Source organism: Corythoichthys intestinalis, chromosome 10 (genome assembly GCF_030265065.1).
Source record: "Corythoichthys intestinalis isolate RoL2023-P3 chromosome 10, ASM3026506v1, whole genome shotgun sequence".
Taxonomy (NCBI): Eukaryota; Metazoa; Chordata; class Actinopteri; order Syngnathiformes; family Syngnathidae; genus Corythoichthys; species Corythoichthys intestinalis.
The window spans coordinates 22,622,940-22,642,134 of record NC_080404.1 but is presented as its reverse complement, the minus strand read 5'-3'; the positions used below and the strand labels follow the sequence as shown (position 1 = coordinate 22,642,134).

The 19,195-nt window shown below is 37.5% G+C and overlaps 1 protein-coding gene across 1 annotated transcript; it reads right to left on the bottom strand.

Annotated features, from left to right (window-relative positions):
• Window positions 1-258: 258 nt before the first annotated feature.
• LOC130923207 (inactive pancreatic lipase-related protein 1-like) lies at window positions 259-18,303 on the bottom strand. The gene is made up of 12 exons (XM_057848731.1): window positions 18,249-18,303; window positions 17,783-17,934; window positions 17,556-17,675; window positions 17,030-17,167; window positions 16,422-16,530; window positions 16,167-16,286; window positions 12,945-13,061; window positions 10,451-10,569; window positions 5,186-5,312; window positions 2,606-2,720; window positions 1,873-2,040; window positions 259-363 (listed from the first exon to the last, which is right to left on the bottom strand). The coding sequence occupies exons 1-12, from the start codon at window positions 18,301-18,303 to the stop codon at window positions 300-302; spliced, it is 1,404 nt and encodes a 467-aa protein (XP_057704714.1). The 3' UTR covers window positions 259-299.
• Window positions 18,304-19,195: the final 892 nt, after the last annotated feature.

The window sequence follows — 19,195 nt, the reverse complement described above, 5'->3', positions numbered from 1 at the left end:
GCTTGAGGTGTACCCATGTTGACAATTACAGGCCTCTCTAATATTTTCAAGTAGGAGAACTTGCACAATTGGTGGTTGACTAAATATTTATTTGCCCCACTATGTATATACTGTATTTATTAGCAATATGGCTTTATGAGTGATAAGGAATGTTATTTTTCAATATATAATGGCGAAGGAGAGTAGTAGGCTACCTAAAAGCCTCAGTGTGTATTTGATGAAATGACTGGAGAAAATTGAAATAGATTCCATTTCAATGCTTTATTGAAAGACCATTTGCATTTTGTGGTTGATTGGACTTAGCATGGCAGAATGGACTGAATCTCATTCTCTTCGACATTACCAGTTCCACAGAAAAGAGTGCTGTGAAAGAGGGAAAGCAGACATTAATATACAATGATAAAGACAAAATTGACATTGTTGTTTTAAGTTCACCCAACTTTTTTTATTCGCCAAATATACTCAAACACGTTTGATTCATTGATGAACAAATTTAGGGTTTTTGTTTGTACTTTATGTTTCCTCTACTCAAGTGCAATCCATTTTCAATTGTCAACTTCAATGCTGCACTTGCTCAATCATGACAGTCCAATGCCGCTCTCTAGTGGCCGAGTAGAGTAGTTAAACATATTAACTTGCAGAGATGACGCATTTCAACAGAAGAAATGTTTCTATTTATACGGATTTGTTTAGTATGTTTAGAGCAAGGGCGTAGGTTTGGTCTCAACATTGGTAGGGTGATATGGCATAACCTGCATGTACACTTTGCTGGGGACGGGACATTCTTAACTATCAACGCAAAATAAATCTGTATTTACTTATACAAACTCTTATGTGTATTGGTTTAGCCTACACCGTTTAATTCAAACTTTTATTTTCAAAAATTACTTTTATTAAATTATCAAATTAAAAGAAGCATTTTGAAAACTTCCTGAAAAACATTCCAGATTTTATGAGCCAATTTAAATTGCATTATTTATACATAAATTATATCAACATACACAATAAATACAATCTTGCTAATCATCTCTTAACTATCCAGGAATGCAAAAACATTTGTCTTAAGACCACTCAACAGTGTCTAAATAAAAAAATTAAATATAACTGAAAAAAAAACTTCTTTGTCAGGGAATAACAGAAAAATTGGAGCTGTTCTTCAGGTAAAACACTACTGCTTTTGTGCACAAGCACAGACAAACTCAACAAAAAAAAAAAAAAGAAAGCTCCTGTGGGCCGCTTTAAGACCACATAAATAAAATTAAAAGTAAAATTGGGGAGAAGGGGGCAAAACTCAGTTAACTACATTTCTCTCAGTATAAATAATGTTAACAGTAGAAAAGACATAAAGGAGGACACCTCTCTACGCAGCTACCTACTAGGTTTTTCAGGTTGCCAAGTTCACACAGTTTAATCTTATGCTAACTCTGATGCAGGTCAGACTTTCAGTAGCAAAATTATTGGTGTGTTCCTCACTTCCACAACATTGACGTCTTTTTACATTTTGTACAGTGGCTGCTGCTGGCTGAAAATGTCAAGTCATCAGCCGATCAAATTTGCGTTTAGGAGGAAAAAAATGGACCGGCACATTCAGCAAGTGAAAAGAGGTGCATGTAAGTTTAAACATAATGAAAACAATTCACTTAACAATGGTGGGGTAGGTAAATTACAACAATTAAAACATATGGGAACACAATCTAAATGACCTATATGACTGACGTCATTATACAACGCAAATAGGGTTGCTTAAAAGTTGGTGGGGATCATTTGAGCATCCTGAAAAGTTGGTAGTGTTTTGTCCCAACCGTCCCTGTGGAAACCTATGCTCTTGGTTTAGAGAGAAACTTTTCTAGCATCCACAGGATGTTTACTTACATCTTCTTGTCTTTTCCCCTTAACAGCTCCACTTTGGATGCACCGTACTTTGGATTCATGGGGTTGAAGATGTGGTTGTTCCACCGAAACCTGACTTCCGTTACGGTACTTGCATCAACCTCGGCATCAATGTGCATTTCATAAGTCTTTCCTGGCTTCATTGTACCCCTGAAAAAGAGATGGGACGGCTCACTTAAGTCAACACAGTTCATGATGTGAGTCCACATGACATGTGGGACTGACAATGAAATTGAGATCTTCCAATGATATATGTTTTGGTACGTGTCCATGACATTTATTGGTTGGGTCAATCAGGTGTATGTGTGCCTACATTTAGCTGGTCAAAGTTTTACAGGCTGTTATTTCGGGACTTACTGTAAAGTATTTGACATCATTTTGTTTGGCACAGAAGTGCATTGGAATAAATTGTATAGAATCAGTTGTATTTCATTTTTTTGTTTGCGCTTAGTACTTTAGCTTCATCAACTAATGATCAGGCATGCTAATGAAGTATATTATTTGGTTGATTCTTCTAAGGTTTTGAAGTTATCCACCAGATTGTAGACTGGCCAATGGCAGTATGTAATCTCAACAGTTAGAGAACCTTAAGGAAGGTTCTTATGAAATGCTGAATCACTTTAAAATCTAACTTTTTCAAATCCCCAAATAGAGGAAATCCTGTCCGTCACCTGAAAATACTGTAAACCCCTGAGATTGTTATCTAAAACCTTACACATGAAGTTGGTATTCCTTTGTGCTGTCACTTTCTCCAGCGAGAGCCACATACATGAAGCCTGGGTTAGGCCAGCTGGGACCATCCAAGGTTACCTTTACATTATAGCTGTAGCCTAGTCACACACAAAAAAAAAAAAGAACGAAAAGCAGAGTATTCACATTATTTCAGGATTGCTGACAACATGAAAATTCATAACAGTCAACACAATTAATAGTTTTTAGTGACACCCACTCACTGCCAGTCCATGTAGTGTTTACATACAGTATAGTGTAAAAAAAAACACACCCGGCATAAGACGTCATTCTGACTAGTAGAGACTGTCAGCCCGTCTCTTTAATCAAAATGGATTGGACGTCTTTTGCCGTCAATGGCAGCAAGTCTGAATTTTGTCTTGAAACCCTCAGCTACTGTGTTTTCCATTTAGAGCTTTTGAAGATGACATTTAAAAGTTATTATGAGACATTCTTGTTGGTTGACATAGTGCATTTTGCTTCTACACACACTTTAGTGGTTTTATGTCTGAGATGCTAAACAGAAAGTCCATAACGTAACGGCAAGCCTCTCACAATTGAATGTAACTAAAATGTTACAAATAAAATAGCTCTGTAAACATGGTGACACAAAATGAATCCTAAATGGCTCATCAGGAGCCAGAACAAAGATTTTATTTTAAGTTATTAAGTTATTTTCAATTTAGCACTGTAATCTAAAGGATAGTGTTTTTGACTGAGCGTGTGTATTTTTTTTGTTTGTTTGTTTATTAATTAATTTATTTATTTGTACAAGACAAGAACTGTTTAAGCACTGGCAGGAGCGGATCCACCAGGGTGGCAGGGGAGGAACTACCACCCTAAAAGACAGGTTTGCCACCCAAGCTGGCACCAATGGGAAAAAAAAAGCTTTTGTCAAATTGACTTTTACTTCCATCGTATAAGTAGTGGTGTCAGTGACGAGTATTATAATATATATAAAGAAACTGCAATTTCTGGAGAAATTACAATGGGGCTTTGCTGTGGTAGACACAGATCTATCAGATCATTTCTTGTTGATTTGGGGACATTTGGGCGACACGTTCTCATGATATCAGGTCACTTCCTGTTGATTTGGGGAAATTTCGGGGCCACATCCTGTTGATATCAGGTCACAAAATGTCAATGAGCTGTAATGGTAAATGGTCAAAAAGGACCTGTGTTTTCCGTCCGTTAAAAATGAATGGGAAATTTGGACTTGCATGGCTGTCTATTGCATCCCATTAGAAATGAATGGGACAGTTTTTCGCAAATTTGGGGGAAATTTTTTGCAAAATTCTGTGTCTGTGTTCAACTTTTGCCTCTTACCATTCTGGAATTTTTTAAGAGTAAGGTATGCGATTTGGTCAAAAATTGTGGCACAAGTAACCTTTTATAAAATGTCCACAATTACGCAAAATTTTGGTCATTTGATAAATGTCCCGCTTCGTGCGAAAATTCCGGTCATTTTGATATTCGAACGGTGACTGTCGGTCAAATAGTTTGGGCTGTTTTCGCACTATAAGGCGCACTTGACTATAAGCCGCCACCCACGAAATTTGACACAAAAACGACATCTGTTAATAGATAAGCCGCACTGGACTATAAGCTGCAGCTGTCCTCACTGTATTTTGGGTTATTAAAATCAAAAGATATTAACACCTCATTTGACAGCGGCATCAAACAACTGTCATAAGACCAAATGAACCACCATGAATTCATTGCTATAAGAAGCTTCATTTGGTCATCTCTGCTCCCTCGGGGGAGCCAGTCAACATCTGCTGCCACTTGCTGTCAACACTGTTGTTGTCTAACATGCCTCCTAGCATGCATTGCAGCGCTACAGATGTAAATAAGAATCAAAATTCATGTTCCGTGCTGATTATTTCTTCATTTACTGTTCCAGTTGTTTCATTAATAGCTAGTTATGGTATTTGGTAATACTTGCTCAGGACAGTGTCATAATTATGATTGTCTTATAACAGTCTTACTGTCAAAGTGTAAAGTGTTACCAAATATGACCAATACTACCAATGAAGCTTTTCAGCCTATTGGTTCAAAGCTTCATGGTGGTTCATTAGGTGCTATGACGGTTTTATGTTGCCACTTTCAAATCAATTGTTACCGGTCAATATCTTTTGGTGTAAATATCCCATAATACAGGGAGGACACCTCGGGTTTATTGTCCAGTGTGGCTTATCTATGAACAAATGATGTTTTCGTGTCAAATTTGGTGGGTGGCGGCTTACAGTCCTTATAGTCCGAAAATTACGGTACTTATTTTTACGTAACGTGAACGGAAGTTGTTTTGTTTTGCAGACTTTGACTTGGTGACGTCAGGTCTGTATGAACACCATACTGCTTTTGGCAAGTGAGCCTAGCAGAGCAGGGTATTTGGTCTGAATACAGAATTGGAGGCAGCACTCGGCCTGTAGTAGCACACTTGTGCTTGTATAACTTAAAACTTAGCTTTAGAGATAAACTGACATAAGTTCGGGATTTGGCAACCAAAAATAAGTTAATAACAATTTTCAGATCCAGTGTATTCTAACATAAACAGGGTACCCACGTCCAAAAGGTTCAGAACTGCCTGTGGTGAGGAAGTACTTTGTCTCAGAAGCGTTAGTTGAAGAAAACCTGTCTGCATAGAGGCCCATCAGGGGACATTTGTCGTCAGCGCACGGGAAACATTTTCCCTGTAAAGATAAAGACACGGTGAGGAAAGATAGGAGGGAGCATTAGCTTCTTCAAGACAAAAGAGTGCATTTTTGGAGCTGAAAAGGGCATTTCCAACAAAATGAAAAGCAAAGGACAGTTGAAAATGTCTCGCTATGCCGCAGGGAACCTGTCTATCCGAACCATTACCGATAAATTGATCAATTTATTTTGTCCATAAAGAATACCTAGAGTTGTGGGAACCAACAGGATTTATGCCCATTCATATCTGGGTGTACCGCAATACACAATGCTGGCTTTGATCAAAACGTGTCCAAAGCTGGGATAAACTGCCATTATCACCAACAGCTGCAGATTCATGTTGTCCCAATGGAAGTCAGGATGGAAGTCTGTTTATATCTTCCCTCTGCCGCAACAAAAATTCAATCTCACCGAATCCACTTCTAAAAGCAAATAAATTGTTCACAGCCGTATCGGTGTCACATTGCAGCAACAGGTGGTGGCTCCATAAACACGCTGCGATGAATATACCACCCTTCCAGTCTTCTCCAATTCTTTCTCCTAGCCCCGAGACAGTTTTTACACTCACAGCCCGAATTACATACATTAAAAGTACTGTATAAAGTGACATGGAAGTCATTCAGTAACGTCTAGCGCCCCCAATCCCTTCAAAACTATCTAGAAATGTCGTAGAATAATTTTTTGGGCTCGAGCGTTATTACAGTTGTTATTAGGGGTGGGAACTTCTGAGTACCTCACGATATGATCATAAGCGGAATTTGATTTTTGGGGCAGGGGTGGCACAACATGTTGATGATCCCGAAACACAGTGTCAGCAAAAAAATTAAACTTACAAGAATATTTATGGTAATAAGTTGAAAATTTGCGCCCCTCCCCCCATCATTCTTGAAGGGAATTCTAAATCAGGCTGCTTAGGACAGCTATACTTTTCGCCGAGATCGTCATCCATTGAATATAGTACGCCCGCCGGTGCCGTGCCAATGTAGTTACCCTCTTCAAAAATTATACTCACTGGGCGGAGCCACTGCGCTGCACAGATTTTCTTGATTTCCATGGTTCGGTGATGTAGTTATCTACGAGGTTTTAAAACATGGTCCATCCATCAAAAAGAAAAAACTTTTTGTTTCTCTTCTGTCGTATAGCGTAACATACGTACTGAACGAAAAAAAGGCAATGTTATAATGTTTTACTCGTAGGATGAGCTTTTTTTCTTCATTTCATTCATTTTGTTTGTTTTATTACTTTACAACTTTTATATACAAAATTTTACTGAAAAACTAATTTTTAAATCATATAGGAAAGTCAATTAAATGCAATGACACTTTTCTGACACCAGGGCCTGTCCCCTCCGCCCCCCCCCATAAACTCCGCTTATGGATACGATACGATTTGCGATACAACGCTTACGATTATCTCACAATGCGGCGATATAACAATTATCGATACATCAAGAAATAAATCCACAATATTTTACTGTAGAAGTAAAAAACAGAAAAATAAGCTCTTTTAATCCTTCTGCTGTGAATTGAATTGAGTTTATCACTCGTAGACGTCAAATTCGTTTGAACCGGGAAGGTGGCTGCCATCCCTCCTACTCTAAACAGATTGGACGTCTATGGCAGTCAATGGAAACCAATTAGTTTAATTTGGGGGCGTTTCAGGTCATTTGCTGTTGATTTTCAGTTACTTTCTGTTGATTTTGGGGCATTTCTGTGTCACTTCCTGTTGATTTTGGGTTGTTGAACAGGAAGTGACCCAGGAATCTCCTCAAATGAATAGGCAGTGACTCAAACTCAACAGGAAGTGATCCGTAAATGCTGTAAAATCAACAGAAAGTGACCTGTAAATGCACTGAAAGAATGACTGGCTGCGAATGCTCTGGTTCCAAATAATATAAATCAGTGTTTTTCAACCACTGTGCCACAGCACATTACTGTGCTGTGGAAAATCATCCATTTTCACCTAATTGATGTAAAAATGTGCTTTATTTAAATTGTAAATGCACGTTGCTGAGTGTCTGGGTTGTCCAATGGCCTGTAATCATGCAACACCCTTCAATATGAGTAGGTGTCAAGAGGTAGCTAATTACTTTATTTTAGGGCTGTCAAACGATTAAAAATTTTAATTGAGTTAATTACAGCTTAAAAATTAATTAATCATAATTAATCGCAATTAATCGCAATTCAAACCATCTATAAAATATTCCATATTTTTCTGTAAATTATATATATATTCTGTAAAATAAATTGTTGGAATGGAAAGATAAGACACAAGATGGATATATACATTCAACATACGGTACATAAGGACTGTAGTGGGCATTAAAAATTAATTAATCATAATTAATCGCAATTAATCGCAATTCAAACCATCTATAAAATATTCCATATTTTTCTGTAAATTATATATAAATTCTGTAAAATAGATTGTTGGAATGGAAAGATAAGACACAAGATGGATATATACATTCAACATACGGTACATAAGGACTGTAGTGGGCATTTCACTCTACTGTCATTTAAATCTGTCTATGCTGTCCTCACTCCGAAGCGTCTACTTTTTCCAAAGCTAGACAGCTAGTGAACAACGCCTTAATAATCAGACTTCTTCCTTTTTCATCTGATTTATTAATAAAATGGCCTCAAACCATTGTCCTCTTTAGACCGTCGTAAAACTACAAAAAAAGTACACAAGCATTGCATTAGCAACAAGGTTAGCTTAGCACGCTAAACAGGTTCACTAAACATAAACAAAAGGCGTCTCATACAAAAAATATAACATTTCGCTTACTAACATGATAGGTACATTCTTTACAACAACCATACTTACGGACAAATCTTGTCCAAGGATCATATAAGCACAACATTACAACGTATGCATCAGCCCGAGACGTCGTGCAGCCATATTGAACTGGCAAGAAAACAAAAAACCATGTCGCAAAGCGACCACAAGAGTTCGCTGTTAGACAGCACAAAAAGCCTTGCTGTAAAACTTACCAAAAGGCAGAATACTGTCTGAGCGGGACATGTGCGTTAATTGCGTCAAATATTTTAACGTGATTAATTTTAAAAATTAATTACCGCGCGTTAACGCGATAATTTTGACAGCCCTACTTTATTTATAAGGCTAATGCTTATGAGGTTAGAGTAGCATTGGGGCTAGCAGCTAGCTAACCAAACTATAACGGTGACAGCAATAGAAAAAGTTTATTTATTTATTTATTTGAAGAAACATTCTGATTACCATCTTACCTTTCATTGGGATTTACACTGGATGATAAAGAAGAACTGAACATAGCGGGATTTCATCGGGGATGCCGTGATACCTACTACAATACAAAAAGCCATACTGAGTGAATAAAAATATGATTACAGAATGTGGTTTTCTTTGTGTTTGTTTGATTCCTATTCAGTAAGCAACTTTATAATGTTAATAAAGGCTACAAGAACTCATTTAAAAAAAATTTTGCTAGTGGTGTGCCTTGGGATTTTTCAATAAAAAAGATGTACCATGGCCATAGATTCCCCATCAGTTGACAAGACTGCTCCCACAAACTCAAACACACGCTGCATTCAAATGCCGGATTTAGGTGGAAAAAAGGACAAAAGTTGTACTGCATACAAGCAGGCATGAGTGTCTCAATGGTGATTTGGTCAAGGATTCAAGGTTATTAATATATAAAATGGCCCCACGCATGCATTTTGAAACGTGAAAAAAAATGTGTGGGAAAAAAATTAGCGTAACTTAAATTTAGCTAGAAATATTTAGCTTAAATGAATGATAACTGACTGTTTTTTTTGCTTTTAACCAAGAATCTAGACTGTTCTATGTTCATAACTATAGTAATTCCGAGATTTATGCATTTATTTGCAAGAATTTTCAACTTAAAAAGCTCTTTGTTTTGCGATGGCCGCCACTTGGGAATTACACAATAGCGTACTTTTAGCTTGACGTATTTACTATTTACAATTATATAATTACTAGGGATGCAGCGATACAGTTAAGTCACAGTTCGATACGATTTTCGATACGAGGGACACCATTTTCAATTCGATTCAATACATTCAATGCTCTGAAACAAAAAAATATATATATGTATTTTTTTTTTAATTGTGCTAACAACAAAAAATAACAATGCCATCATATGAACATGCATTATGGTGCATACTATTTATCTGCTTACTTCATATTGATCTGAAGAAATTTTGTATAAAAGTGCTGAGAACAATCTTTACTGTTTGTAAAGAGAGGTGGGGCGCTCTGTTGATTGCTATTACTCTCTTAGCAGGTATGTTTAGCACATTAGAAAAACATCTTATTTGTGGTCCGAGTCCATCTGTGTTACGTACTGAATTAACAATATTTGCAGCATTATCTATAGTCACTGATATAGATTGATTTGGTCTGCTTAACTTCCATTCAGTCATGGCGTTTTTTTTAATTCATCGATGTAGTATATGGACTACGAGTCCCATTTTCACTCTGGGCTCACGCACCCAGTGGCATGGGGCTTGGGGGGGGGTCTAACGTAGCACATCTAGGTTGCTATTTGATGATATCTAGTGTGTGCGCTAGAGCAGGGGTTCCCAACCTATTCCACTAAGGCACACTGTGGGTGCAGGATTTCATTCTTACCAAACAAGATGACAACACTTTTTCCCCAATCTGGTGTTTTACAAGTGCAATCAGTTGATTGCAGTCAGGTGTGGCTTGTTTTAGCAGAAGCCTCATTGGTTCAACTGTCTCTGCTGGATCGGCTGGAACAAAAACCAGGACCCACAGTGTGCCTTGAGGACTGGGTTGAAAACCCCTGCGCTAGAGTGTTGTCGGGCATTAAAAAAAGCGCATTACTGCACAACACCAGCATTTGACAAACGACTTTCATAAACAGGACGGCAGAGTTTGTTTTTTCAAAGCAAAGCTGCGCCGCACATTTAAGCGAGAGAGACGACAAAAATAAATTCAGAAAATACATTTTGGGAGCTTTTCATTTGGAACGAAATGTTTTTGCGTATTAAATCGAAGAGGGCGTATCGATCGGTTCAATATAAAACCGAGTATTGTTGTATCCTTAATCGTCACACCCCTAGTTATTACTGTACACATCCATTATCAGTTTAAGCAGAAATATACTTACCGCTGCAAAACTGCTTGCATCAGAGCAAGGGAATCCTACGAAACCTTGTGGTTTAACCATACTCTCCTGGTAGTACTGGTAGGCTCGGATGTGATTGCAGGCATCAAAATCTTTTGTACCTGACAGAGAAGAGGATATATTTGAGGACCACAGGGGTCAAAGAGTAAGTAGGGAGTCAGGTGATGCTTTGCTAAACATCTAGGCTAGCTGAGATGTATGTACTCCATGTCATCACTCAGGGTAATGTCACTTTTTAAATGGCATCATGACAGTTTGGTCAGTTTATCTCAGAAGGTGTCACACAAGAGTTACGGTGGAGATTACATACTTTAGCCATTACTTCCAACTCATAAAGCTGCAGTAACAAACCTAATTTTAACATTATGTCAAATAAAATCATGGTAGGGGGCCTTATGGGTCCTAAATAGCAACTTTACAACATAAAGCAAAGCAACCTACAAGCTCTATTCCAACTAAGGGAATCAAACTACGACCTAAGAGGAATCAGATTGTTTTCCTATCGGGCAACTAGGACAACATTAAAATCTTTCTCGATTACGAACATTGGGGCTCGCCTATGAAATACATGTGATGCAGCGCTTACAAGTATAAAATCATTGAGTTACTTCAAAAAGATGTACAAAGAAACTATACTAAATCGCTACATGGAGTCATAGCTGCACTGCACACACACATCCGCTACAAATTGTTCCCACAACAAAAAGGCAAACAAAGGATGATTAAATGTCAGGGACAGAGACTAAGACATAACATTGCTTGCTCTGAAGATATGCCCTCCCGTAAAATTAGATTACTGATCTGCCATTGCAATGTGCGCGCCGTGTTTAACCTGCTGTGAGATGGAGCTCCTTGACTGGACACTTAGCTCATGAGACAAAACATTTTCTACAATGAAACCTACACCAAACCAACGGCCATGTCCGGCTAACACCTTTGCGAAATGCCATGGCAATCAATGACTTTTTGAAAGATATATGAGTAAAAAGTTGGACCATGCAACACTAACATGCAAGACTGTGCGTCCCGGGCTGTTGGGGGACGGGTATCGATAAGCATTTGCTTTTTTCCCCATCTTCCTTTGTCTGTCATCGTCTTTTTTTCAGGCAAATTATTACATATTCTGTGTCAATGTTTCTCCTTTCTTGCCATACTATCCCACACTCTGTAACTGTCAATGATACTGATGACAATGACAATAAATTCATTCATTCATTCAATAAAGCAAAGAATCTAAAGTGTGGAGTTTTTAACTCTCTAAATTAGTTCTCAAACATTTTACAGAAATTATCACCTCAAAGAATACTTCGCTCTCAGATTAGCTCCATTATGACCAACAGGCAAATACTGTAAGCTAGTGTAGAAAGGCAAAAGGTTTTATTTACTTAAAAAAAAAAAAAAAAAAAAAAAAAGATAATATACTGAGGATTTATTTAAATGGTACTGCATATAAAAGTTGTTCCTAAATATTTGAATATTCTTGTAGATTAAGTTCAATACAACTGAACTGTACTTGATAAATAGACTGTAGTGGTTTAAAATAAAAATTGTTATTTAAACATTAATTCAGTCAATCTTTCGCCTACAATTTGGGGGAGACCTTGTACCACTGGTGGGACTTGTTCTACACTTTGATGACCACTGCTGTAATGCTGTCTTCACATGCTCTGACAAAGATGATCCTTACCACTTGCTAGCTGGGAATGACAAGCTCATCCTGTTCATGTGCTTTTGTTGTCGTTCCCAAAAAATAATTATCATAATAAAATAGTAGACACGGGCTTCGTTTCAGTTTGTTGCGTGTAAACAAGTATATCTATGTGAGTGTAGTACTCAGATGGCAAACCAAGAGCTAACCTGTGTCTCTTTCAAAATGTAAAACTAAAAATGTTCACAAACAATTTGTTAAAAAATAAGTTTTATAAATGTGTGCACTACGTTATTTTGCTGGCGTAAAAAAAACAGCAACAACATGCAAAGTGACGATAAATCTTGTTTAAAAACTTAGTTGCTCAACATTCAAGACTTCTTGTTCACGTGCCGCCATTTTGAAAAGTCAAGTATTGTTCCATCTAGGAAACTGACAGTTCTCCAGTCGAAAATACGACTTGAGGGGGGGTTCAGACATAAATTTCGACACAATTACAACACAAAATGAAGGCAGTATTAATACTTCACCTATTATATTTGTGTTCGTCATCCTGATAATAATGTTTTTTGTATTAATTTGTTCGCTAAGATCTTGATTCCTATTAACACCCCAGCAAGCCAGACAAGAAATTCTTTTTTTTAAATTTTTTTTTACATGTAATAGTACAGCTGTTTCACTCTAATTTCTCTTGACTTGATGACTTGTTCATTTTCACATAGTTTTCACCGTGTTTGATAATAAACCGTGTTAGGCATTTCACAAGAAGGGAAAACTTTTTTTCTCCACACAAAATTATACTGTGTTTTGTACGTCAGTTTATCTTACCCTCCCAGATAGCATCCAGGTCTGTTGGCCTGCCTTTGTTTACTTTACAACCAGGCATCTGATCTCCTCCATTAGGGTAGAAGTCAATGTGGCCGATGGGGTGAGACATCCCAAGACCTAGATGTTTGAAAACGAGCAAAACATCAAGAAGAACTAGATTAATTGTCTGTTACAGTCCATACAGTCCATATAACTTTACTAGATACCCCATTACAACAAATCACTCATTAAAAAAAAAAGCATTTTCTGATGCTATTCTGAAACTGTTCTGGATGGCTTTGAATTTCAAAGTCTCAAATCTAGATACATGTTTATTTAAGAGGGGAAAAAAATCACAACAAATCTTTTAAAGACTCTCCTGGTGGTTCAGATTATGCAACTTGATGCTTAATGGCTGACTATGAGGAGAGATCCTATTTCTCCAAATCTAGCATCACTGAACTGGGATCCCTGTAAAATCTAAAATAGAATTTATATGCACTCTCCCTTCCTGGTAACTCGAAATGCACCATCTTCGGGAAAAAAAAAAACTTTTAATAAACCATCGTACATGTCAGATGATCATCTGTCTGTGGTATTGCGTCTCCAAAAACATAGGGAGACTAGCAGATAGCAGGCTCCTTCTCCATAATACGTGTTACAGTCTTTCTATTACATGTACAGTATATCCTTTCCATTAATCCTGGTAATGTCACTGCTATGTTTGTATTATTAATGCTAAACTGTCATGACACACTTTATCGCTACTGTCTCTTTTGCAACCCAATTGTTTGGAAAATGCAAAAAATGTGTAGTAGGGCCTACAGTACACTGTAAAAAATATTTTTTTAAAAAACATATTACAATACAAATTACTGGCAGCTGTGGTTGCCAGAATTACCGTAAAGTGCACGTTAAAATGTTATATTTCTTCAGTAACTGTAAATTTTACAGTATTAAAAAAAAAAAAAAAAAAAAAAAAACTAAATCCATGATCGAAAAATTTTAACGTTGCTACATTTTATACTGTAATTGTATATGTAACCAGTAGAGTAGGGAATCTTGGGGCACCTAACAATTAGATTACGATTCAGAGGCTACAATTAGATTATCGATTATCGATGCACCCAACTTCGGTTTTAATGTTTCGTTCGTTAGTTCCAAAATTGTTGAGAAATCCTCTCAGGCTAAACCAAACTACTATTTCAGTATCAATTTAACAGTTCAAAACAGTAAATAAAATACTCAAATCCCCATTCTGTATCAGCAGCTTTAAACTACATTCAATTAATTTAATTTTGTGAATCACCCGTTAAAGTTGTTAAAATTGCTCGTTATTCCATAATTTCCCTTCTGTCTACTTTCGACACGTGAAAGTTTTAAACCTTTTTCATCATTTAAAGATAGATTTAAGTCAAGATTTTACTGATTTAGGACTATTTTAGATAAAAGGTTAATTTGGTTCGCTACAAGAGATACTGCTTTAATATTGCGGATGTTTACTAACACTGGCAGGTCTGCCATTTCGCATCTAGTTCTCTATACAAAATCTAACGCCGCCGTCGTCTGTCATTTCGCGTTTAGTTATATATGCGATATCTACCGTAGCAATATGTGGCCGTATGTTTGTAGCAACTAGCAACTGGGCATTGTTTGTAGCGTCAGGTATTATTGTTTTTTATTTAGCGGCATGAGTTGAACATGATATTTACTCTCGGTTCGTTCCTCATTGTGTCCCGAAGACCGCGCTGACTGTTTTAGGCTACGTTCATACTACAGGTCTTAATGCACGAATCCGATTTTTTTCGTGTTTTTCCGACTCGAGTGAGGCATTAACTTGACGGTCTGAACGTGACAAGTCGCATAGAACTGGACCATTTCAAATCCGATCTGGGTCACTTTCGTATGTGGTTCAAATCTGATCTGGGCCACATTTTTCCAGACTGTCGCGGCGGTCTGTACTGTCCAGTCTCTCAAATCGGAATTCATGCAGCAATTACGTCATCAAAAAGCGAGAGAGATGTTACGGTAGCGGTGCAGCTGTGCGTCATTAGCGCCTAGCTTGCCTTGAACACGGCTTTTTAGGAAGGTTCGGACTTGACAATAGTCATAAAAAAAATAAAAATGGGTTGAGGATAAACCTGAGAATGATCGGTTTTCTGTCTGCTCCATAGAAGCAATATTTCAACATTGCCGAGAGTCGGGGCAAACTACCCGTATGTGCGTGTGACATGCACGGACAGTGCGTGCATGCTATCGATCCATATACTTTGAATCTAAGCCTAAACTGGGATTATTGATGTGTGTTATTTGTGTCCTCTTTTTAAAAAGAAAAATATGATATCTCTGGAATGACAGCCAACATGTGTGGTCATTTGTATCGATGCTTCTGCGCATGCGGGTCGTCTTGCTAAGCGCGTATCGGACTGCGAATTACTGCGCATGCATAATACTTGAATGGTCTCAATGGACAAAGGCAGTCTGAACGGGCACGCCAAAAAAACAGATGTGACAAAAAATCGGATTTGTGCATTAAGACCTGTAGTATGAACGTAGCCTTAGTTCCGCTTTACCTGGTATAATTAAATAATCAGAATTTGGATGTTTGTGAATCGTTCTCGAATCTTCCACGGCCGGATCGCAAATAATCTAAGAATCAGAAATTTCTAATGCCTCTAGTAACATCATGGGCTCTGCCTATTTCTGCCCACTGCAGTCTGGATTCAAACCCACATCGTCATCTTGGCAGTCAAACGTGCTAACTACTGAGGTACTGCAGACCATTGGAGGAAAATTTGTGCATGTGAAATGTAGGAAAACCTGACTCTTCGAGAGCTTATTTTAGAATGTACAGGCACCTAAAGCTAGTCTTTGCTATCGGGTCAATAGTCAGCACACCTGAGTGCCACAGTGCAGAAATGGGTTCAAAGTCTAGTTAGAGAAGAGGAACAAGAAAGGGAGCATTTTGACGTCACAATTATCAGACCAGTTATACATATACATAGTTGCTTGATGTAAAACAACAGTTATACCGTCTATAAAATGTTGTTCTTTATATGATAGCTTGCTGTTAATTTGACAATAAACGTTTTACGGTTAATTTTGGCAACCACCGTTACTGGTCTTGTCCCGTAAATTCAATGAGTTTTTTTTCCCCAATGCATGATATACATTTTTTTTCCTGTATAATGTATATTTTTCATACACTTCCCTTCAAAATTTCTCACAAAGAAAACCTGCTACCGAGTTTTGTGTTGAAAGGATTTCCATCAGTGTGGATGACATCAACAAAAGTGGCATCAGTTGTATCCAAGCGCACTGCTGCATTTGTGTCATGGAAATAAGGCTCCACTGGGTCAAGTCCTGCAAATTGACAGACAAGAAGGATTGTTATTGTTCTAGTTATAACATTAAAATAATCATAACTACATAATAAAAATAGACCAAACATTTGTAAAGGTATAGTATGTGCGAATTTAGAACAAAATGGAGTTTTACCAGTGATGCGTGCAATGCCGCCGATCCTACTACCAATTTCGCCAGCGACATGAGCACCGAGGCTATGACCAATAATATGAAATTTACCCGCCGTCTGCTTGTAGTTACCCTGGAGCGGGAAACATGTTAATTTAAATTAATGGTGTTGAACAACCGACAATTACCATTTTAATAGCAGGAAATAGAGTTGTCCAATATTATCGGGTAGCTGATAATATCAGCCGATAAAAGCATTTCCAAATGATATCAGAAAATATCGACTTTGGTTTTTATTATTGGTTTTGGGCCAATCTGCATGTTGCCTTGAAAGTGAATGTAGAAGTCTTCTGCCTTTGTACAAGGGCTGGTCACATCTTAGCCTGGTGGTTATGTTTGTTGACCATTAGATGTCTCCAAACTAACATGCTTGGGAATTGTTATGTGAGTGAACCATTTGCATTCATGGTGCAAAAATTAAATGAACAATAAATGATTGAAAATATCCATAGCCATAATATGTTAAGTCTAGGACAGTATATATCGGTAGCGGATTTTTGGAGTTGGACAATATCGAGATATCGGTTCAAAAGTCATTACTGGACAACTCTAGCGTGAAGGGTTATACGTACCATGAGAAAAGTCATCATGGATGCTACCTGTGCAGCCAGGACTCTGCCATTATTGGCCGCCTGGGCATACTGATGAGTCTTCACACCATTCTTCCACTCCACAGCGATGCAGTTCACATTCTCCCACATTAGCATAACCTGAAAACAGTAATGCAAATGTTAATTTGGCCAAACAGTAATCCTGGATGATGTCTGAAAAATAAATAAATAAATAAGAGATTTGAAGAGCAAACACTTGGCAGAGAATGGTGAGTTTTCGGATGACAAGTACCCATGTGAGCGTGACAAAAGGCCTTGCATTATGGAACCCCAAAAGGGTCAAAATAAATTAAATAAAAAAAACATTTTGAAATGAATACCATTTTGATAAATAACAGACAATTGTGTAATTTGGCCCTTAAAGCGTAAAATATGGTAAGATTATTATGGAAAAGATTTTACAAGATATAAAGTTGAACTGAATTTAAACCAAGTGGCATGCAATCAAAATTGCAAGCCAATTGGGTTACTCAAACACTTTTCAGACCTTGCACATCTCTTGTGGCCAGTCTTCATCTCCTTTCTGCAGATAACCAGGAATGACAACTCGAGTCTTTCTCATGCCACCATAGTTTGATGCATGAATGGTCGAGTCGGGCTTAATCTCCTGGCAGGTTCAAAAGCAAGCAAGAATAGTGTTTTATTGTAATAGATTCGTAAACTAATCACATTTTTCAATTGTCATAAGTTTAAAAACCCAAAATGAATGCTTGCCTGGTAATAACGGTTCCTCTGGGTGAAAAGCAGAAAGCGGGTGCCTAACTTTTCAGCAGACCACGGTAGGACGGCAACAGGTCTCTGGGTTGTTCCCCCCCATGGAGGGAGGTCGTTAAAGCAACCAAGCTCACCCAGACAGACCTCAGCAGCTACAAACAATGAGGACATGCCGTTACATAAGGTTCTCTTAGTCAAGATATTAGATTGGAGTCTAGGCTAAAGTGCTTGAGGTGGGGTATTTAGATCAATCTTGAACAGGAATTCAGGCTACACAAGCCACATGAAATTCAGCAATGTGCACCATTAATGTGCACCACTAACACCAAACCCACTACAACAACCGCACCAAGTTTACAAAAAAAAGTTTACATTTGTTAAGACCGTCATGAAAATTTAACCTATTGAGATTTGCGTACAAAACAAACCCATCATCAAGATATCATCATATCTAGAAATAACTTACCATGAGATGCACCAGCAAGTAAGCAGAGCAGACTTAAACACCAAATTAGCGCCATCTGTTAAGAATAAATGAACATCAGATTAATTTTGGTATTTAAAAAAAAAACAACAACAAAAAACTGAATAATGATAGACTGTATTTACCATAAGGTCTGGCAAGAAGATTGCTAAACGACAGTCTTGTGTCTGCGCTGCTTTAAATAGTGCAGCCAGATGCAGTAGTTTTGGTGGGAAACAGACAGATGGCAGGAGAAAAAAAACTGTGGTAAACCCATATCACATGTAATGTGTCATGGTGTTCATACATGTTTTGGCCTTCACCCTTGGGTCACACTAATCACTCATTGCTCAATCATGTACTGTACTGGAGACACATGTGCTCAGCCCAAAAGAATAATAACTAGGGCTGCAACTAACAATTATATTTATAATAAATTAATCGGATGTTTAATTAAACGATGAATAGATTAATCAGATGAATGTCACTTTTTTCAATTACCTTCACAATTTCACTTGAAGTTGTTTTCGTGATGTAACAATAAAGACAAAATGGATGACTTTCCTTCAAAAGTAATATTTTATTTGACTTAACTGTAGTCTAAAACTGCACTGTTTTAAGTACATAAAACTTGTGAAAGTTTTTAATAAAGGTTCTGAGTATTAACATAAAAATAATTTCTCAGTGCACAAATCAGACAAAAGTCATTGTTCATTCCAATAAAAAAAAAAAGTGCTCCTGTTTGACCCTTTTTTTTTTAAATTTGTGGGCATAGACAAGTTTCCGAGGTACTTCCGCTTTACTTCCGCACTGTTGCTTGCGAGTTTTTACATTTTCTCTAACCAAAACAACAGTGGAGCTGGAGTGGCATTATTCATCAAAATCCCTCAAAAAAGACAATTTGGAAATGTCACATGCATCTGCCATCACCACCACATGGCAGGACAACA

Coding starts and splice junctions, on each gene's coding strand:
- LOC130923207 (XM_057848731.1), bottom strand. CDS start 18,303: ATGGCGCTAATTTGGTGTTTAAGTCTGCTCTGCTTACTTGCTGGTGCA. Junction 17,935..18,248: donor ACTTGCTGGTGCATCTCATG/GTAAGTTATTTC, acceptor CATTGTTTGTAG/CTGCTGAGGTCTGTCTGGGT. Junction 2,721..5,185: donor CAGTTCTGAACCTTTTGGAC/GTGGGTACCCTG, acceptor GTGTGTGACTAG/GCTACAGCTATAATGTAAAG.